Raw genomic sequence first — 23,429 nt, 5'->3', positions numbered from 1 at the left:
CCCTGAACAGTTGCATATCGCGGGGACTGTTCGATGCTATTGCAGTCAACCACAGGATGTTTTTGTGCTGGTCGAGGGCAGTCAGGTCTGGAGTGAACCAAGGGCTGTATCTGTTCTTAGTTCTGCATTTTCTGAACGGAGCATGCTTATCTAAAATGGTGAGGAAGTTACTCTTAAAGAATGACCAGGCATCCTCAACTGACGGGATGAGGTCAATGTCCTTCCAGGATACCCGGGCCAGGTCGATTAGAAAGGCCTGCTCACAGAAGTGTTTTAGGGAGCGTTTGACAGTGATGAGGGGTGGTCGTTTGACTGCGGCACCGTAGCGGATACAGGCAATGAGGCAGTGGTCGCTGAGATCCTGGTTGAAGACAGCGGAGGTGTATTTGGAGGGCCAGTTGGTCAGGATGACGTCTATGAGGGTGCCCTTGCTTACAGAGTTAGGGTTGTACCTGGTGGGTTCCTTGATGATTTGAGTGAGATTGAGGGCATCTAGCTTAGATTGTAGGACTGCCGGGGTGTTAAGCATATCCCAGTTTAGGTCACCTAGCAGAACAAACTCTGAAGCTAGATGGGGGGCAATCAATTCACAAATGGTGTCCAGGGCACAGCTGGGAGCTGAGGGGGTATGGTGAGGAGAGGAGTGGGACTGGAACACAGTGTGTAGTATGGTGAGGAGAGGAGAGAGACTGGAAAACAGTGTGTAGTTTGGTGAGGAGAGGAGAGAGACTGGAACACAGTGTGTAGTGTGGTGGGGAGAGGGACTGGAACACAGTGTGTAGTATGGTGAGGAGAGGAGAGAGACTGGAAAACAGTGTGTAGTTTGGTGAGGAGAGGAGAGAGACTGGAACACAGTGTGTAGTGTGGTGGGGAGAGAGACTGGAACACAGTGTGTAGTATGGTGGGGAGAGGAGAGAGACTGGAACACAGTGTGTAGTATGGTGAGGAGAGGAGAGAGACTGGAACACAGTGTGTCGTATGGTGAGGAGAGGAGAGGAGAGAGACTGGAAAACAGTGTGTAGTGTGGTGGGGAGAGAGACTGGAACACAGTGTGTAGTTTGGTGAGGAGAGGAGAGAGACTGGAACACAGTGTGTAGTGTGGTGGGGAGAGAGACTGGAACACAGTGTGTAGTATGGTGAGGAGAGGAGAGGGACTGGAACACAGTGTGTCGTATAGTGAGGAGAGGAGAGAGACCGGAACACAGTGTGTAGTATGGTGAGGAGAGGAGAGGGACTGGAACACAGTGTTTAGTATGGTGAGGAGAGGAGAGGGACTGGAACACAGTGTGTAGTGTGGTGAGGAGAGGTACCAGAACACAGTGTGTAGTATGGTGAGGAGAGGTACCAGAACACAGTGTGTAGTATGGTGAGGAGAGGGACTGGAACACAGTGTGTCGTATGGTGAGGAGAGGGACTGGAACACAGTGTGTAGTATGGTGAGGAGAGGTACCAGAACACAGTGTGTCATATGGTGAGGAGAGGGACTGGAACACAGTGTGTCGTATGGTGAGGAGAGGGACTGGACACAGTGTGTAGTGTGGTGAGGAGAGGGACTGGAACACAGTGTGTAGTATGGTGAGGAGAGGAGAGGGACTGGAACACAGTGTGTAGTATGGTGAGGAGAGGAGAGGGACTGGACACAGTGTGTAGTGTGGTGAGGAGTGGGACTGGAACACAGTGTGTAGTGTGGTGAGGAGAGGGACTGGAACACAGTGTGTAGTATGGTGAGGAGAGGAGAGGGACCGGAACACAGTGGGATTTGCCGAACTAAGTGCTACAGAGCACAGCTACAGCTTGGTGAAATTCAACTGCCACTTTCAATGTTGATCAAATAATTGCAACTCGCAACCAGCAACCAGCAACCAGCAACCAGCAACCAGCAACCAGCAACCAGCAAGCCGCACGGCCGTAGTCTTGCACCACGACTGGGAAAGAGATGAAATGACACAAGAAAGAGTCACTTGTTTATAACCCTACAAAACGACACCACAGAATAAATGAAAAGGAAGTGGTAGTGCAAATTGAGAGACGAGTCCGGAGTGAGAATGAGAGACATGGGTTCCTAGATGCACCACAGAAATAAACATCTCATTCAACTGTCATTTGGAACAGAACTTTGAAGTCAAATCAGAATTGTTCTGTCACTGTCTGTCACTACCACATTTGGAATACAAATTTCAAGCGTTTACAATATAACTTCTCCATTACTACTTTGAAGTCGGACCAGAATTGACAGAAGAAGTGTCTGTCTGTCACTTTATCCCATTATCACGGAGAGTGAAGATGAGAAGACATATTCAGAACCTTTTCAACCTTTTAATTCCTAGTTAAACCTCATCAGTCAAATACATCAGTGTCTTCACTTTCCTTCTCGTGTCATCTCTCACTTCTCAACGTGTTCGCTTTTGAAATGCTGCCATAAAAACGTTGCTGCTTAAAAAGTCTATTAAATCCCTGTGTTTGTTGTTTACTCACAGTGTTGAAGGGTGTGAGCTATCCAGCTCCATAATCATCTCCTCTACTATGTACTGTTCATTTCCTCCTCAAGGGGGCAGTAAAGAGACACATGTTCAGTGTTGAAGAGACACTGGTATTATCAGAGCAACAGATCCATCAAAATACATAGTTAGCTTACAGATTCCTGAAATAAAATAATTTATATCACACAGTCAGTCAGTCCCTTCCATCTGGGAGTTGTTACACATGCAGTTCCTCTTGTACTTATACAGCAGCTCAGGTTGCACAGATGGCACTCTGTTCTTTATATAGTGCGGCCCTGGTAAAACAAAAAGTAATGCTCTGTGTAGGGAATAGGGTGCCATTTCAGATAGTATATCTACATGCTGTGCACTTTGGCCAGAGGGGCCCTGGCTAGGCTATGAGTTAATACAAACTGCATCATGACTGCTTTGAGTGATCGAGATGTGTTTTGCTTCACAGTCACTGAGGAAATAGTAACACATAGGCCACAAGTGATTAACGTTCATCAAAGACACTCCATATCAATATTGTAAAATGACAAAATGTCTTTAAGACATTGAAGGCCATGATACTCCAGCAGCATTACTGTGTGTGTGTGTCTGTGTGTCTGTGTGTGTGTGTGTGTGTGTGTGTGTGTGTGTGTGTGTGTGTGTGTGTGTGTGTGTGTGTGTGTGTGTGTGTGTGTGTGTGTGTGTGTGTGTGTGTGTGTGTGTGTGTGTGTGTGTGCGTGTGCGTGTGCGTGTGCGTGTGCGTGTCTGTGTCTGTGTCTGTGTCTGTGTCTGTGTGCGCGCGTGTCTGTGTCTGTGTCTGTGTCTGTGTCTGTGTCTGTGTCTGTGTCTGTGTCTGTGTCTGTGTCTGTGTCTGTGTGTGCGTGTGCGTGTGCGTGTGTGTGTGTGTGCTAACAGATACACGGATGGTAACACAGAGAACAGCTGTGGCTTGGCTGTAAACTGAGAGAGATCTGGGGCCATTGTGCTCTAATATAAATGAATATTTAAAAATGGTTTACTGACAACTGAGTTTTGGATCATCCTCTCTGGGTGATGTGACGTTCCTGCTCCAGCCTTTTAAAACAATACTGTACATTCCTAAATACATATTTCTCATTTTGTTTAAAATAGCACACTAGTTTAGGTAAAGAAATGAAAAAAACCTATCTTGAAATGTTATGATATTTGAAGATTGTCTTTTTTTTAAGTTTGTGGTGCCAGATACTGATATTTGTAATATTTGTTTCATCCCATAGAGATAAATAATTTTCTTACTAGTTATTTTGTATTTCAGAAGGTGACACATTTATTTAGACAAAAATTTAGACATTTAATAACCAGAAACAGAGAGAGAGAAAGAGAGAGAGAGAGAGAGAGAGAGAGAGAGAGAGAGAGAGAGAGAGAGAGAGAGAGAGAGAGAGAGAGAGAGAGAGAGAGAGAGAGAGAGAGAGAGAGAGAGAGAGAGAGAGAAAAGAGAGAGACCGGAGAGAGAGAGAAAGAACGAGAGAAAGAGAGACAGACAGGCAGGAGGGGGAGGGAGGGAGGGAGGGAGGGAGGGAGGGAAAGAAACTGAGAGAGAAAGAAAGAGAGAGAGAGAGAGAGAGAGAGAGAGAGAGAGAGAGAGAGAGAGAGAGAGAGAGAGAGAGAGAGAGAGAGAGAGAGAGAGAGAGAGAAAGAAAGAGAGAAAGAGAGACAGACAGGCAGGCAGAGAGAGAGAGAGAGAGAGAGAAGAGAGAGACAGACAGGCAGGCAGAGAGAGAGAGAGAGAGAGAGAGAGAGAGAGAGAGAGAGAGAGAGAGACCGTGAGAGAAGTGATTTTGTGGATAAGACATCAGGCCTAGGTGATGCAAAGCAATAGAAAGGAATGAGAAGACAGACTGTTAATCTTTCTCATCTCACATGTTCTACTCAAACGAATGATCCTATAGTCGCCTGAAATATAAGTGTTCACATTAGGCCTAATTGCTTGCTTTAGCGTTACTGTGTTGCTCATTTGTGCTTTGCTTTATTATTGCCGTTGTGTCGTTTGAATAATTGCTACAGTTTACAGATATGTAGAGTAGTGTCAAGCAGGAGTTAAGGTATGAGAGATAATTAGAATATCGTGATCTGCTGACTGCAAACATCTAGAATACTGATGAGCAAGAACAGAACAACCAGCTCGCACATACCTCCTCGGCATCACTTCGCTTCCATGATGACTAATGGCTTGTGTAAAACCCAAAAGTAGGTGAGGCCTATCCTCTAAAAGTATTTGAACAGAAAATGTGTAGCCTAGATAACCGGGGAATTAAAGGTACGATATATTTTTTTACCTACTTCTACCAACATTCAGGAAACGTTGGGATAACGATGTGTTTTTCAGAGATGAAGAGTACAAAACAGACAGTGGATCAGTATTGATACTAGCGTTGGGGTGATAACACAGGTGAGGTGAGAGAGGAGAAGAAACCACACCTGTCTTGTCGAGAGGTCCGTCTGGAAGGCGCCAGGAAATTGTGCTAGGCGCTCGCCTTTACGCGCAGACAAGGAGAGAGAGAGAGAGGGAGGGAGAGATAGGAAGAGAGGGGGAGGGAGTGAGAGAAAGAGAGGGGGAGGGAGTGAGAGAGAGGGAGAGGAGTAACGAGGGAGGGAGGGAGGGAGGGGGAGGGAGAGAGAGAGAGAGAGAGAGAGAGAGAGAGAGAGAGAGAGAGAGAGAGAGAGAGAGAGAGAGAGAGAGAGAGAGAGAGAGAGAGGGAGGGAGAGATAGAAAGAGAGGGGGAGAGGAGTAACGAGGGAGGGAACGAGAGAGAGGAGTAACGAGGGAGGGAGGGAGGGAGGGAGGGAGGGAGGGAGGGAGGGAGGGAGAGAGAGAGAGAGAGAGAGAGAGAGAGAGAGAGAGAGAGAGAGAGAGAGAGAGAGAGAGAGAGAGAGAGAGAGGGAGCGAGAGATGGGAAGAGAGGGGGAGAGAGAGAGAGAGAGAGAGAGAGAGAGAGAGAGAGAGAGAGAGAGAGAGAGAGAGAGAGAGAGAGAGAGAGAGAGAGAGGATAGTGATAGTGAGAGGGAGAGAAGGAACAAAAACATTTTCTCTTAAACCAACCTCTCAGCTGTGAGTGGTACAGGAGATGCTCTCGTGATTCGGGATCTTCATTCTGATAAACGTTCTCTTCCCGCAAGGTGACTTTGCCTCCCCGCGCAAACTTCCCGACTTCTGTCCTCCAATATTATCCATCATTCAAAACTATGGATATTCCTCTCAGAAACGAAACGGACCGGAAAATATAAACATTCAACTAATTATCGGTATCGAAAATACGGTGAACTGGACGGAGAGAAAAATACCTACATCGAAACTTTTTTTTGGGGGGGGGGGGTTATTTTTTCTCTCTGTGTGTCTGCCTCGTCTCTTTGTGTTGGATTGTGTGAAGCTGTGATCCCTGCCGAGCGTTGCTGCTGTGTGTATGTCAACCCAAGGAGACTCGTAGTGTCAGGGTGGTCCGCGACGGAAGGTGTGCTGCGATGATGAAGGTACTCGTTTGGACCATTGTGATCCTCGCCCAGTGCGTTCTACGAAAGGTAAGAGAAAACGGAAAGTTACTGAACCGTAACCTATTGTATAACATAAATGTTGTGTTTAGAAAACGTAACCCATAGGCTAGTCACTCATTTGTAGAGTAACCAAAACCTCCAACAATGAATTGAATGCCATTTTTCTGGTAAGACACAATAAAAATATTGGACTCAAGTCCAACTAAATACACTAGAGAATACGATACATTAGGCTTATTTGACATTCCACCTGTGACATGTGGTGATGGAAGACCCGTCTCTATTTTTATTAGCTCAACAAACTTTTGTCAAGTTATTGCGAGGTTTTTTGACATGTCCTTTGTATTTCATGATGAAGCAGTATACCTCCGAGAATAGTATTTGAGCAGTTCAGTAGAAAAAGGTGTGAGCTGATGTTTTCGGGAATAGAGGCATGCGTAGTGTGAGTGTATCACATCACATGTTTTTTCAGCGCTGCCCTGCCTGCGTTCCAATTTCGAGTCTCTTATGAGTTCATAGCTTGCCCCGCGTCTTGCTGACTCAATTATGCCGTCTGAGCGTTTCCCTTACCCCCCACTTAAGCATCCCGCCCGTTATCTATTTATCTATTTGCGCTCGCAGCCACTTCCTTGTCATGTTTTTCTTCAGAAGTTAAACATGCCCTCAGCTTGTTTTATGTTTTATCTCAACATCACTATACTAAAGCAAAGAGTTTGTGAATTTATTATAGTTGGGGGTGTACTTAGTGTCTATAGTGTGTGTGTGTGTGTGTGTGTGTGTGTGTGTGTGTGTGTGTGTGTGTGTGTGTGTGTGTGTGTGTGTGTGTGTGTGTGTGTGTGTGTGTGTGTGTGTGTGTGTGTGTGTGTGTGTGTGTGTGTGTGTGTGTGTGTGTGTGTGTGTGTGTGTGTGTGTGTGTGTGTGTTTGTTTTCAGGACCCCAATGTTCCAATAATTCACAATAACTTTTTTTGAAATGTCAGGACTTTCTTCATGTCCTGAACTTGTTCAAATGCTAGTTGAAGCTTTAGGGTTTATGGTTTTGGGGCTACTGTTATTATTACGTTTAGGGTCAGGTTAAGGGTTATGGAAAATAGGATTTTTAATGGTCAAACATTTTGACTCCCCAAAAACTCCAGAAATGTCACGAAAACAAAGCTGTGTGTGCATCTCTCGCTCTCTGTTTGCGCGCGTGTGTGTGTGTGTGTGTGTGTGGGGGGGGTATAGAATGAACAATAGAACAATAGAATGTTCTGCGAGAACACTCTTGGAATATGTAAGTGATAATCAACGAGGGGCTATGCGTCCTATGGAGGATATGGAACGACGCGGATGGTGTGTTCCGCGACGCGCTGCCGGAGTGGGGCTGACTTCCATGCATGCGGTTGCATTATTTTCCAGAGAATGCATAGAGGCCCGAGTTGATTATAACCCTTTTATACCAGGGTTTAGTTGAACACATTTGGCACTATACATGTGTTCATTTGATGGTAGAAATGTGTTTGACGTCCACTGAAGTAGGTAGCAAGTTGACCAGATAGCTACAGTAGTTGGCTTTGGTGACGAAACAAACAGACTTGCTATTTTAGCTAACCAAACCATCAGTCATAGCACGCTATTATGAAAATAGAATTCAACAATACCAAAACTGTTTTCAATTCGACTTTTGCTTTTAGAAGCAGTGCAAACAAAAACATATAAAAATAAACTATAGACATTGAATTCTACCACGCAAATACAGTGCTTTATATAAATATGACAATAATGAATGCTTTAGAATGAGTATTCAACAATGCCATGGTATGATAGTCTTTATTAGCGAAATGCTAAAAATAAGTTATTATCCTATGATCCATAAAACCATTCAATCATCACACAGTTCACATGTGACCAAGGATATATGATCTCCTAGATGTGACCTACTTCTTACACGAGGTCACCGCAAACCAACTTTGCTATATAGAGATAGGCAAACAACACAATACGGAAGATTACACCAACAGTGCACCAACAGAAGAATGCCTTTGAAATGACAACATTAAAGAGGCATTCAGCAGTTGAAACGACAACATTAAAGAGGCATTCAGCAGTTGAAACAATAACAAAGCAGGCTCCCCACCCATGGCTCGGTAAAAAGCTGAGGATTGGCCCTGGAGAAATGTAATCATTCTCAATTACATAGACAGAGCTATGGATGCAAGGACTGATCATCCGTGGTATCAAAATGATAGTTTTAACCATGTTTTGAGGCTATATAGTATTTGTTTACATATGATTTGTTTACAAACATTGGAGTTAAACAAGTTTATATTTTGGCTTCTCGTGGACAGTTGAACTAAGCTCATGAGGCATTTATAAGTTATATTCTTCAAGAATCAGTGGGTATACAGTTGAAGTCGGAAGTTTACATAAACCTTAGCCAAATACATTTAAACTCAGTTTTTCACAATTCCTGACATTTAATCCTAGTAAAATTCCTTGTATTAGGTCAGTTTGGATCACCACTTCATTTTAAGAATGTGAAATACGGTTTACAGTGGGTCAGAAGTTTACATACACTCAATTAGTATTTGGTAGCATTGCCTTTAAATTGTTTAACTTAGGTCAAACGTTTTCGGGTAGCTTCCCACAATAAGTTGGGTGAATTTTGGCCCATTCCTCCTGACAGAGCTGGTGTAACTAGGTCAGGATTGTAGGCCTCCTTGCTCACACATTCTTTTTCAGTTCTGCCTACACATATTTTCTATAGGATTGAGGTCAGGGCTTTGTGATGGCCACTCCAATACCTTGACATGGCACAACTTTGGAACTATGCTTGGGGTCATTGTTCATTTGGAAGACCCAATGCGACCGAGCATTAACTTCCTGAATGATGTCTTGAGATGTTGCTTCAATATATCCACATAATTTTCCTACCTCATGATGCCATCTATTTTGTGAAGTGCACCAGTCCTTCCTGCAGCAAAGCACCCCCACGACATGATGCTGACACCCCTGTGCTTCACTGTTTGGATGGTGTTCTTCGGCTTGCAAGCCTCCCCCTTTTTCCTCCAAACATAACGATGGTCATTATGGCCAAACAGCTCTATTTTTGTTTCATCAGACCAGAGGACATTTTTCCAAAAAGTATGATCTTTGTCCCCATGTGCAGTTGCAAACCGTAGTCTGGCTTTTTTATGGTGGTTTTGGAGCAGTGGATTCTTCGTTGCTGACCGGCCTTTCAGGTTATGTCAATATAGGACTCGTTTTACTGTGGATATAGAAACTTTTGTATCTGTTTCCTCCAGCATCTTCACAAGGTCCTTCGCTGTTATTCTGGGATTGATTTGCACTTTTCACACCAAAGTACGTTCATCTCTAGGAGACAGAACGCATCTCCTTCCTGAGCGGTATGACGACGGCGTGGTCCCATGGTGTTTATACTTTCGTACTCAAACGATCTCAATTAACCTATCAGAAGCTTCAAAAGCCATGACATCATTTTCTGGAATTTTCTAAGCTGTTTAAAGGCACAGTCAACTTAGTGTATGTAAACTTCTGATCTACTGGAATTGTGATACAGTGAATTTTATGTGAAATAATCTGTCTAGTAACAACTGTTGGAACAATTACTTGTTTCATGCACAAAGTAGATGTCCTAACCGACTTGTCAAACTATAGTTTGTTAACAAGAAATTTGTGGAGTGGTTGAAAAACACGTTTTAATGACTCCAACCTAAGTGTATGTAAACTTCCAACTTCAACTGTAAATCATTATTTGATGCGTCCAAAAATGGATGTAGCAACTGCTGATTCACATAAACGGGGCTGTAGTGGAGTGGGTCGAGAGCTTCAAGTTCCTTGGTGTCCACATCACCAACAAACTATCATGGTCCAAACACACCAAGACAGTCGTGAAGAGGGCACGACAACGCATTTTCCCCCTCAGGAGACTGAAAATATTTGGCATGGGTCCCCAGATTCTCAAAAAGTTAAACAGCTGCACCATCGAGAGCATCCTGACTGGTTGCATCACAGCCTGGTGTGGCAACTGCTCGGCATCTGACCGTAAGGCGCTACAGACGGTAGTGCGTACAGCCCAGTACATCCCTGGGGCCAAACTTCCTGCCACCCAGGACCTCTATACCAGGCGGTGTCTGAGGAAGGCCCAAAAAAATGTCAAAGGCTCCAGTCACCCAAGTCATAGACTGTTTTCTCTGCCACCACATGGCAAGCGGTACCGGAGCGCCAGGTCTAGGTCCAAGAGGCTTCTAAACAGCTTCTACCCCCAAGCCATGAGTCTGCTGAACAATTCACTAAATGACCACCCGGACTATTTACATTGACCCCCCCCCCAATTTGTTTTTACACTGCTGCTACTCGCTGTTTATTATGTGTGCCTAGTCACTTTACCCCTACCTTGATGTACAAATGACCTCAACTAACCTGTACCCCCACACATTGACTCTGTGCCGGTAACCAATGTATATAGCCTCTGTCAGGATTTGGCCAGGGTTGTTCCGGTTTTTGGTCACTAGATGCCCCCATTGTGCCTTTTGACCTTTTGTTTTCCCTTGATCCCCATTATTATTTGCACCTGTGCCTCGTTTCCCCTGATTGTATTTAAACCCTTTGTTTTACTCAGTTCTTTGCTCTGTGTTTGTATGTTAGCTCCCAGCCCTAGTACTCTGTGAACTCTTGTTGATCCCGGTGGACTCTCTTGTGGAATTCTGTTTTTTTGTTCTTGTTTGTTTGTTTTTTGAGTATCTTTTGAGGCTTTTTGTGCTTTACCTTCCACCTTGTGGATTTACCTTTTTGTCTTGGAGGATTACCTTTGTTCTTGTGGAATTCCTTTTGAGGTTGTGGAGTTACATGTTTTCCTGAAGAACTTCACTGTTTACTTAATTAAATACACCGTCTCAAGTACTGCTGTGTCTGCCTCATCTTCTGGGTTCTGCTGACTATTCGTGGCTTAGTTGGTTTAGTGGCTGTTTCTCACTCCGTAGACCCAGGTTCGTAACCGGGTCCTGACAGCCTCATTATAGTTAATTTATTGTGTTACTTTATATATATTTATATATATACATGTATATATATTTATTTATTTTTTACTTTTGTTTATTTAGTAAATATTTTCTTAACTCTTATCTTCTTAAAACTGCATTGTTGGCTTAGGGCTTGTAAGTAAGCATTTCACTGTAAGGTCTACCTACACCTGTTGTATTCAGCATTTCACTGTGAGGTCTATTACACCTGTTGTATTCAGCATTTCACTGTGAGGTCTACTACACCTGTTGTATTCAGCATTTCACTGTAAGGTCTACTACACCTGTTGTATTCAGCATTTCACTGTAAGGTCTACCTACACCTGTTGTATTCAGCATTTCACTGTAAGGTCTACTACACCTGTTGTATTCAGCATTTCACTGTAAGGTCAACTACACCTGTTGTATTCAGCATTTCACTGTAAGGTCTACTACACCTGTTGTATTCAGCATTTCACTGTAAGGTCTACTACACCTGTTGTATTCAGCATTTCACTGTTGTAAGCATTTCACTGGTCTACTACACCTGTTGTATTCAGCATTTCACTGTAAGGTCTACTACACCTGTTGTATTCAGCATTTCACTGTAAGGTCTACTACACCTGTTGTATTGGAGCATTTCACTGTAAGGTCTACTACACCTGTTGTATTCAGCATTTCACTGTGAGGTCTACTACACCTGTTGTATTCAGCATTTCACTGTAAGGTCTACTACACCTGTTGTATTCAGCATTTCACTGTAAGGTCTACTACACCTGTTGTATTCAGTATTTCACTGTAAGGTCTACTACACCTGTTGTATTCAGCATTTCACTGTAAGGTCTACTACACCTGTTGTATTCGGGCATGTGACTAATAACATTTGATTTAATTTGATTTAAGGTGTGAATATATGAGATGCCATATTCCACATTAATTTTATTTTGATTTTTTTCTATTCTCCTTTATCACACTGCTGTTATAATTGATATCATTGTTTTTATTCCTGCATTACATTGCAATAATTATGTTGATTTTGTTTATTTATCATCAAATGAAAACATGAATCAGGAAAAATAAAAGTCAATCCAACCTCGTGCTTAGCACCTACCATGACAGCAGTAGCTTTCTGGCTATTTTTAAAACAACTTAAAAGCATCCTTAAAACTAGTCTTTCTTTTTAGTCTGGAATCCAACATTAGAATCACTTGTGACAAACCTTAGTGTTTTAGAACTAGGAGTGCTGTGAGCGAGACTGCGTGTGCGCGTGCGCGTGCGCGTGTGTGTGCGCGTGTGTGTGTGTGTGTGTGTGTGTGTGTGTGTGCGTGTGTGCGTGTGTGCGTGTGTGCGTGTGTGCGTGTGTGTGCATGCGTGTGTGTGTGCGCGTGTGTGTGCGCGTGTGTGTGCGCGTGCGCGTGTGTGTGTGTGTGTGTGTGTGTGTGCTTACAGACATGTGAACTGCAGTGGAGGCTGCTGAAGGGAGGACGCCTCATATTAATGCCAGGTATTGAGTAAATGGAATGTTATCGACCACATGGAAACCACGTGTTTGATTGGTAACATTCCATGGACTCCATTCCTCCCCTCTCCAGCCTCCACTGGTGTCCTCCTCAGATATGTCAGAGTGCTAAAAACATCCTGTCATCTGGCAGATTGAGGTCACACCAGCTATTGTGACAGATGACACACTTAATTATGTAGAAGATTTGAATACAAACTGAAACAGTTCACTATTCATTCATACCGCAGAAATGTTAAATACTAATTTCTGATTGGTTAGAAGGGCATTCTAGAATGGACATTAAAACCAGATAACGGGACACCTTGCAATCATGACCAATATTATGCAGCTACACATGCAGACTGTACTTGCTACAAAGTTACAGAAAGCTAAGCTAACCACACAAACTGAAATGGATACATTGTAAATGCAGGTACAACGAGATAAAAGCTTAACTAGCTGGCATAGATGTTTTTTTTGCAGAGACATTTGTTTTTGAGCCTCTGATGACTTAACGAGGTGAGTGATGAACATGAATTTCTCTGGTTCCTACTGTTGCAGTCATGACAAAAGTGCTGCTCTGCTGTCAAATCCTCCCGAGTGTCTTTAGTTTCACCAGCTATTTTCAGCAAATGATATATTTTTTTGCATTGTCATTATCGGCTCATTGTTATTATCAGCTCATTGTTATTATCAGCTCATTGTTATTATCGGCTCACTGTTATTATCGGCTCACTGTTATTATCGGCTCATTGTCATTATCAGCTCATTGTCATTATCAGCTCATTGTTATTATCAGCTCATTGTTATTATCAGCTCATTGTTATTATCAGCTCATTGTCATTATCAGCTCATTGTTATTATCAGCTCATTGTTATTATCAGCTCATTGTTATTATCAGCTCATTGTCATTATCAGCTCATTGTCATTATTGTTATTATCAGCTCATTGTTATTATCAGCTCATTGTTATTATCAGCTCATTGTTATTATCGGCTCATTGTCATTATCAGCTCATTGTTATTATCAGCTCATTGTTATTATCAGCTCATTGTTATTATCAGCTCATTGTCATTATCAGCTCATTGTCATTATCAGCTCATTGTTATTATCAGCTCATTGTCATTATCAGCTCATTGTTATTATCAGCTCATTGTTATTATCAGCTCATTGTTATTATCAGCTCATTGTTATTATCAGCTCATTGTTATTATCAGCTCATTGTTATTATCAGCTCATTGTTATTATCAGCTCATTGTCATTATCAGCTCATTGTTATTATCAGCTCATTGTTATTATCAGCTCATTGTTATTATCAGCTCATTGTTATTATTATCAGCTCATTGTCATTATCAGCTCATTGTTATTATCGGCTCATTGTTATTATCAGCATTGTTATTATCGCTCATTGTTATTATCAGCTCATTGTTATTATCAGCTCATTGTTATTATCAGCTCATTGTTATTATCAGCTCATTGTTATTATCAGCTCATTGTTATTATCAGCTCATTGTTATTATCAGCTCATTGTCATTATCAGCTCATTGTTATTATCAGCTCATTGTTATTATCGGCTCATTGTTATTATCAGCTCACTGTTATTATCGGCTCATTGTTATTATCAGCTCATTGTCATTATCAGCTCATTGTTATTATCAGCTCATTGTTATTATCAGCTCATTGTTATCCAAATTAATATCAATAGAAAACAGATACATTGCTGTTATTATGGCTGCAGAGCTCATTGTTATCCAAATTAATATCAATAGAAAACAGATACATTGCTGTTATTATGGCTGCAGAGGTCGCGACTGTGTTAGCCGTAGCTACCTAGCTAGCAAGTAAGGGTAAAGAAATAAATAATAATACATATCAAGCTAATCAAACGAACAACTGGGTCGCATCTCTAGCATCCAGAAGATGAGAAAGTATGAATGAAAAATGCGTTGTCTATTATTTCCAAGGTAATGTACAGAACGTCGGCGTTTATCCTTACTTAAATGCTCCCTGTACCCTCCTCTTACATCCGATTCCAAATGAAGTACAAGGATTGAATTGTGTTAATGTTGGAGTGTGTCAACAATAATGTAATTATGTGCCTTGAAACAATAGTCTTTTATCTGTATAGGGAACATTTAATAATTGATAGGGTTAAATCAATGTATTATTATTAGCCTGTGGCTCTGTGAGTAAGTCAGAGTTGAGAGCTGAGAGGAGGCGAACGGAAAGGAGAGGAGAGAATGGATCGAGTGAGCGAGCGATGAGAGGAGAGAAGGAGAAAGTGTTTCCTCTCACTGCAAAAGCATTGAGCATTGAAGAGTGATGATCAAAAACTGTCCGTGGTGGATGTAAAACAGCCAATCGTCCATCAGCCCATCGGCCCATCAGCCCGTCGCCCATCAGCCCGTCGTCCATCAGCCCGTCGGCCATCAGCCCATCGTCCATCAGCCCGTCGGCCATCAGCCCGTCGGCCCATCAGCCCGTCGGCCATCAGCCCGTCGTCCATCAGCCCGTCGGCCATCAGCCCGTCGGCCATCAGCCCATCAGCCCATTGTCCATCAGCCCATCGTCCATCAGCCCATCGTCCATCAGCCCATCGGCCATCAGCCCATCGTCCATCAGCACATCGGCCATCAGCCCATCCTCAAACTCACCCTTAGCTTCAACCTTATCGGCTAAGCTGGAATTATATATTTTTTAATATTTTATGTTGTAGTATTAAAATATGACATAATAAAGTAGTAGATACCATCGAACACTACACTACACAAGTCAGATATACAATTAAATAGCAATGCTATTCAGAAATAAGACCTGATTTTTCTTTCAGTGAGGTATCATCTCACCTGATCTATTTGTCAGCTTTATAAAACAACCAGCTTCCTGAACCCCGGGGATATTAACAGGAGTGAACAGCCTTAATTGCAGTGTTTTTTAAATGAATTTATTATCCTTCGATTAGCATCTCTGCAACAGAAAAAAAGAGGTGACTAAACTAAATAGAATCGTCATCAAATCAAATCCAATTTTGATGGTCACATGCTTCGTAAACAACTGATGTAGACCAACAGTGAAATGCTTACTTACAGGCCCTTCCCAACAATGCAGAATATCTTTTTTTAATAATAATAATAGAAAAATAGTAGTAACACGAGGAATAAATATACACAATGAGCAATGATAGCTTGGCTATATACATGGGGTACCAGTATCAAGTCAATGATAGCTTGGCTATATACATGGGGTACCAGTATCAAGTCAATGATAGCTTGGCTATATACATGAGGTACCAGTATCAAGTCAATGATAGCTTGGCTATATACATGGGGTACCAGTATCAAGTCAATGATAGCTTGGCTATATACATGAGGTACCAGTATCAAGTCAATGATAGCTTGGCTATATACATGAGGTACCAGTATCAAGTCAATGATAGCTTGGCTATATACATGAGGTACCAGTATCAAGTCAATGATAGCTTGGCCAGTATCAATACATATACATGGGTACCAGTATCAAGTCAATGATAGCTTGGCTATATACATGAGGTACCAGTATCAAGTCAATGATAGCTTGGCTATATACATGAGGTACCAGTATCAAGTCAATGATAGCTTGGCTATATACATGAGGTACCAGTATCAAGTCAATGATAGCTTGGCTATATACATGAGGTACCAGTATCAAGTCAATGATAGCTTGGCTATATACATGGGGTACCAGTATCAAGTCAATGATAGCTTGGCTATATACATGTGTGTGGGTACAGTCCAGTGTGTGGGTACAGTCCAGTGTGTGGGTACAGTCCAGTGTGTGGGTACAGTTCAGTGTGCGGGTACAGTTCAGTGTGCGGGTACATAGAAACACGAAGGGTCAATGGTCCTCATAGCTATTTGGTTAACTATCTAGCCGACTTACAGCCTGAGGGTGGAAGCTGTTTTTTTGTTTGTTTTTTTAACCTTTATTTTACTAGTCAGTTAAGAACAAATTCTAATTTTCAATGACGGCCTAGGAACAGTGGGTTAACTGCCTGTTCAGGGGCAGAACGACAGATTTGTACCTTGTCAGCTCAGGGGTTTGAACTTGCAACCTTCCAGTTACTAGTCCAACGCTCTAACCACTAGGCTAAGGAGCCTTTTGGTCCCAGACTTGGCACTCTATTACCTCTTGCCGTGCGGTGACAGAGAGAAGAGTCTATGATTTGAGTGGATGGAGTCTTTCAGAATATTTAGGGCCGTCCTCTGACACCGCCTGTTACATAGGTCCTGGATGCCATGGTGATGTACTGGGCCGAACACACAACCCTCCGTAGCGCCTTGTGGCCAGATGCCGAGCAGGTGTCATACCAAGTGGTGATGCAGCCAGTCAAGATGCTCTCTTTTTTTGAGGAACTAAAAAGATAGGTTCAATAAATACTATTTGTACTGTTTTTTTTATTTTTTATATCTGTGACAGAGAGTATACGTCTGAAGCACGTGCTCAGTCCATTTCCTGTCAGAAGGTAGAGCGAGCAGATTGAGTAGAAGTGTTCCACTCATTGCCAGGTGATATGTGTGTGTCACCCGACCCATTTTCAAAACCTAGAACGATCTACAATCGGTCCCCCTGTCTCCTAATCTGACAAAATCTATGTTAACCAACCCATAATCTCTTGTGTAATCTGTTGCATCGTGATGAGAAAAGCAATCACATTACTGGTACACCAAACCAGTAAGGATCTATTTATTTATGCCTAGTGTGTATCTATCATAGCTGGTTTGTTCACTCTGAAACAGCATTCACTTCCCTTGGCCAGATCAAACCACAGCCACCAGGAAATGGCACAGATATTCAGACAGTTTGTTTGGCTAGCCCACGTATGTAAAACAATTATTAATTTCCCAATCCCAATTCATTTTTAGACAATTAGTATCCACATCCACAAGTATCCACATTTAGGTGAGGACAATGTACTTAATTTACATTAGTCACTGCTGTCTACCAAAGCCCTTTCTGACAATGAGTACAGAACACCTGGTTCCATAGTCCTGAATACTCTCTGACAACGAGTACAGAACACCTTGTTCCATAGTCCTGAATACTCTCTGACAACGAGTACAGAATACCTGGTTCCATAGTCCTGAATACTCTCTGACAACGAGTACAGAACACCTGGTTCCATAGTCCTGAATACTCTCTGACAACGAGTACAGAACACCTTGTTGCATAGTCCTGAATAATTTCTGGCATCTTCTTTTCCATTGTCCAAAATACAAGCAGGAGGTTATTAATCATTTCAGACCCAACAGTATGTTCTATTTATCGAGCTCAAGACCTGCCTCAGACTGGTCAGACACACACCGCCTCATCTAATCTAATTGTAGTGTAGCAAGCAGAAACATGTATTGTTGCTTGTACAGTATATACAGTATTTGAACCAACCATTTACAGTCTTGTCGGTAATGTAATTGTGAATTAATTTATTCAAACAATATCTCCATTATGTTCTACATATTCAGATGCCTGTAATTCTCTGTGGAGTATCAGAGTACATGAGACAGACAGCACACACAATAACCATCAATAATCCATATACTGCTGTGCACAACATTTCCTATGGAACTGTATCACATCCAACATTTACCAGTCATCTGGTTAGGCCTCTCCTCTCATCTCCCCTTCCCCCTGCCTGCCTGCCCTCATCTCTCCTCTCCCCTTCCCCCCTGCCTGCCTGCCCTCATCTCTCCCCTTCCCCCTGCCTGCCTGCCCTCATCTCTCCTCTCCCCTTCCCCCCTGCCTGCCCTCATCTCTCCTCTCCCCTTCCTCCCTTCCTGCCCTAATCTCTCCTCTCCCCTTCCCCCTGCCTGCCCTCATCTCTCCTCTCCCCTTCCCCCTGCCTGCCTGCCTGCCCCCTCCTCTCCTCTCCCCTTCCCCCTGCCTGCCTGCCCTGCCCTCTCCTCTCCCTTCCCCCCTGCCTGCCTACCCTCATCTCTCCTCCCCCTTCCCCCTGCCTGCCTGCCCTCATCTCTCCCCCTTCCCCTTCCCCCTGCCTGCCTGCCCTCATCTCTTCTCTCCCCTTCCCCTACCTGCCTGCCCTCATCTCTCCCCTTCCCCCTGCCTGCCTGCCCTCATCTCTCCCCTTCCCCCTGCCTGCCTGCCCTCATCTCTCCTCTCCCCTTCCCCCTGCCTGCCTGCCCTCATCTCTCCCCTTCCCCCCTGCCTGCCTGCCCTCATCTCTCCCCTTCCCCCCTGCCTGCCTGCCCTCATCTCTCCTCTCCCCTTCCCCCTGCCTGCCTGCCCTCATCTCTCTTGATCTTAGTCCTTTATTGACACTTTGCCTGTTTGATGGTTCGTCGGAGGGCATAGCGGAATTGCTTATAAGCTTCTGGGTTAGGGTCCCGCTCCTTGAATGTGGCAGCTCTAGCCTTTAGCTCAGTGCGGATGTTGCCTGTAATCCATGGCTTCTGGTTGGGGGATGTACGTACGGTCATTGTGAGGGCGACGTCATCGATGCACTTATTGATGAAGCCAATGACTGATGTGGTGTATTCCTCAATGCCATCAGAGGAATCCCGGAACATATTCCAGTCTGTGCAAAACAGTCCTGTAGCTTAGCATCTGCTTCATCTGACCACTTTTTTATTGATCGAGTCACTGGTGCTTCCTGCTTTAATTTTTGTTTGTAAGCAGGAATCAGATTATGGTCAGATTTGCCAAATGGAGGGCGAGGGAGAGCTTTGTATGCTTCTCTGTGAGTGGAGTAAAGGTAGTCCAGAGTTCTCCCTCTGGTTGCACATTTAACATGCTGATAGAAATTTGGTAAGACAGATTTAAGTTTCCCTGCATTGAAGTTCCTGGCTACTAGGAGCGCCGCCTCTGGCTGAGCGTTTTCCAGTTTGCTTATGGTGGAATACAGCTCATTCAGTGCGGTCTTAGTGCCAGCATCAGGCTGTGGTGGTATGTAGACAGCTATGAAAAATACAGATGAAAACTCTCTAGGTAGATAATGTGGTCTACAGCTTATTATGAGATAATGTACCTCAGGCGAGCAAAACCACGAGACTTCCTTAGATATCGTGCACCAGCTGTTCTTTACAAAAAGATACAGTCCTCCGCCCCTTGTCTTACCAGACACCGCTGTTCTGTCCTGCTGATACAGCGTATAACCAGCCAGCTGTCTGTTGATAATGTCGTCATCCAGCCACGACTCCGTGAAGTATAAGATATTACAGTTTTTAATGTCCCATTGGTAGTTTAATCTTAGGTCATCGATTTCATTTTCCAAAGATTGCACGTTTGCTAGCAGAATGGAAGGGAGTGTGGGTTTATTCGATCGCCTACGAATTCTCAGAAGGCAGCGCACCCTCCGGGCTCCTTTTTCTCCGCCTTCTCTTCACGCAAATGACAGGGATCTGGGCCTGTTCCCAGGAAAGCAGTATGTCATTCACGTCAGGCTCGTTGGCCTCGTTAAAGGAAAAAAAGGATTCTGCCAGTCCGTGGTGAGTAATCGCAGTCCTGATGCCCAGAAGTTATTTTCGGTCATAATAGACGGTACGGCAACATTACGTACAAAATAAGTTACAAACAACTCAAAGAAACGAACAAACAACACAATTGGTTAGGAATACGTAAAACATCAACCTTGTTCTCTGGCGCCATCTTATGGGGAAGGGGAGAGGGAGGAAGGGGAGAGGAGAGATGAGGGCAGGCAAGGGGGAAGGGGAGAGGAGAGATGAGGGCAGGCAGGGGGGAAGGGGAGAGGAGAGATGAGGGCTGGCAAGGGGGAAGGGAGAGAAGAGATGAGGGCAGGCATGGGGGAAGGTGGAGAAGAGATGAGGGCAGGCAGCCAGGGGGAAGGGAGAAGAGAGATGAGGGCAGGCAAGGGGGAAGGGAGAAGAGAGATGAGGGCAGGAAGGGGGAAGGGGAGAAGAGAGATGAGGGCAGGCAGGGAGGAAGGGGAGAGGAGAGATGAGGGCAGGCAGCCAGGGGGAAGGAGAGGAGAGATGAGGGCAGGCAAGGGGGAAGGGAGAGAAGAGATGAGGGCAGGCAAGGGGGAAGGGAGAGAAGAGATGAGGGCAGGCAAGGGGGAAGGGAGAAGAGAGATGAGGGCAGGAAGGGGGAAGGGGAGAAGAGAGATGAGGGCAGGAAGGGGGAAGGGGAGAGGAGAGATGAGGGCAGGAAGGGGGAAGGGGAGAGGAGAGATGAGGGCAGGAAGGGGGAAAGGGAGAAGAGAGATGAGGGCAGGAAGGGGGAAAGGGAGAGGAGAGATGAGGGCAGGAAGGGGGAAGGGGAGAGGAGAGATGAGGGCAGGCAGGGGGAAGGGGAGAGGAGAGATGAGGGCAGGCAAGGGGGAAGGGGAGAGGAGAGATGAGGGCAGGCAGGGGGAAGGGGAGAGGAGAGATGAGGGCTGGCAAGGGGGAAGGGAGAGAAGAGATGAGGGCAGGCATGGGGGAAGGGGAGAGGAGAGATGGGGGCTGGCAAGGGGAAGGGAGAGAAGAGATGAGGGCAGGCATGGGGGAAGGTGGAGGAGAGATGAGGGCAGGCAGCCAGGGGGAAGGGAGAAGAGAGATGAGGGCAGGCAAGGGGGAAGGGAGAAGAGAGATGAGGGCAGGAAGGGGGAAGGGGAGAAGAGAGATGAGGGCAGGCAGGGAGGAAGGGGAGAGGAGAGATGAGGGCAGGCAGCCAGGGGGAAGGAGAGGAGAGATGAGGGCAGGCAAGGGGGAAGGGGAGAAAAGAGATGAGGGCAGGAAGGGGGAAGGGGAGAGGAGAGATGAGGGCAGGAAGGGGGAAGGGGAGAGGAGAGATGAGGGCAGGAAGGGGGAAGGGGAGAGGAGAGATGAGGGCAGGCAGGGGGAAGGGGAGAAGAGAGATGAGGGCAGGAAGGGGGGAAGGGGAGAGGAGAGATGAGGGCAGGCAGGGGGAAGGGGAGAAGAGAGATGAGGACAGGAAAGGGGGAAGGGGAGAAGAGAGATGAGGGCAGGCAGGGGGGAAGGGGAGAAGAGAGATGAGGGCAGGAAGGGGGGAAGGGGAGAAGAGAGATGAGGGCAGGCAGGGGGGAAGGGGAGAGGAGACGCCGGCTCTGACGCTCATTAGATGTGGCAGGGCTTGCAAACCATTACAGACTACACAGGGAAGCACAGCCGAGAGCTGCCCAGTGACACATGTTTGTGTTGCTTCACAGTCCTCGCTTTGAAAGGCTGGTCAAGACTCACATCAACACCATTATCCCAGAAACCCTAGACCTACTCCAATTTTCATACCGCCCTAACAAATCCACAGATGATTCAAACACTATTGCACTCCACACTGCCCTTTCACACCTGGACAAAAGGAACACTTATGTGAGAATGCTATTCATTGACTACAGCTCAGCGTTCAACACCATAGTACCCTCAGAGCTCATCACTAAGCTAAGGACCCTGGGACTAAACACCTCGCTCTGCAACTGGATACTGTACTTCCTGACGGGCCGCCCCCAGGTGGTGAGGGTAGGTAACAACACATCTGACACGCTGATCCTCAACACAGGGGCCCCTCAGGAGTGCGTGCTCAGTCCCCTCCTGTGCTCCCTGTTAAATCATGACTGCACGGCCAGGCATGACTCCAATACCATCATTATGTTTGCCATATACACAACAGACCTTATCACTGACAACGACGAGACAGCCTATAGGGAGGAGGTCAGAGACCTGGCCGTGTGGACAACAACCTCTCCCTCAACGTGATAAAGACAAATGAGATGATTGTGGACTACAGGAAAAAGAGAACTGAGCATGCCCCCATTCTCTTCGACGGGGCTGCCTGGTATGGCAACTGCTCGGCTTCCGACCGGAAGGCACTACAGAGGGTAGTGCGTACGACTCAGTACGTTACTGATATAGAGGGTAGTACGTACGACTCAGTACATCACTGATATAGAGGGTAGTGCGTACGACTCAGTATATCACTGATATAGAGGGTAGTGCGTACGACTCAGTACATTACTGGGGCCAAGCTTCCTGCCGTCCAGGACCTCTATACCAGGCGGTGTCAGAGGAAGACCCAAAAAACTGTCAAAGACTCCAGCCACCCTAGTTATAGACTGTTCTCTCTGCTACCGCACGGCAATCGATACCGGAGCACCAAGTCTTGGTTCAAGAGGCTCTGAACAGCTACATAAGACTCCTGAACATCTAATCAAATGGCTACCCAGAGCACCAAGTCTTGGTTCAAGAGGCTTCTAAACAGCTTCTACTTCCAAGTGATAAGACTCCTGAACATCTAATCAAATGGAAACTCAGACTATTTACATTCCCCCCGTTTACACTGCTGCTACTCTCTGTTGTATCTGTACATAGTCACTTTACTAACTCTACCCACATGTACATAGTCACTACTAACTCTACCCACATGTACATAGTCACTTTACTAACTCTACCCACATGTACATAGTCAATACTAACTCTACCCACATGTACATAGTCACTATTAACTCTACCCACATGTACATAGTCACTACTAACTCTACCCACATGTACATAGTCACTACTAACTCTACCCACATGTACATAGTCACTTTACTAACTCTACCTACATGTACATAGTCAATACTAACTCTACCCACATGTACATAGTCACTATTAACTCTACCCACATGTACATAGTCACTACTAACTCTACCCACATGTACATAGTCACTACTAACTCTACCTACATGTACATAGTCACTTTACTAACTCTACCTACATGTACATAGTCAATACTAACTCTACCCACATGTACATAGTCACTTTACTAACTCTACCCACATGTACATAGTCACTACTAACTCTACCCACATGTACATAGTCACTACTAACTCTACCCACATGTACATAGTCACTTTACTAACTCTACCTACATGTACATAGTTACTTTACTAACTCTACCCACATGTACATAGTCACTTTACTAACTCTACCCACATGTACATA

The 23,429-nt window shown here is 44.8% G+C and overlaps 1 protein-coding gene across 1 annotated transcript in view; it reads left to right on the top strand.

Moving 5' to 3' along the window:
* Positions 1-5,651: 5,651 nt before the first annotated feature.
* The window catches only part of LOC124002935 (neurexophilin-2-like), an 85,745-nt gene continuing 67,967 nt past the window's right edge, over positions 5,652-23,429 (top strand). The window contains exon 1 of the mRNA XM_046310786.1: positions 5,652-6,026. Coding sequence (XP_046166742.1) covers positions 5,970-6,026 — 57 coding nt within the window. The 5' untranslated portion in view covers positions 5,652-5,969. The remainder of the gene's footprint in view (positions 6,027-23,429) is intronic.

This window comes from Oncorhynchus gorbuscha, linkage group LG18 (genome assembly GCF_021184085.1).
Source record: "Oncorhynchus gorbuscha isolate QuinsamMale2020 ecotype Even-year linkage group LG18, OgorEven_v1.0, whole genome shotgun sequence".
Taxonomy (NCBI): Eukaryota; Metazoa; Chordata; class Actinopteri; order Salmoniformes; family Salmonidae; genus Oncorhynchus; species Oncorhynchus gorbuscha.
This window is presented reverse-complemented; position numbering and strand designations above follow the sequence as displayed.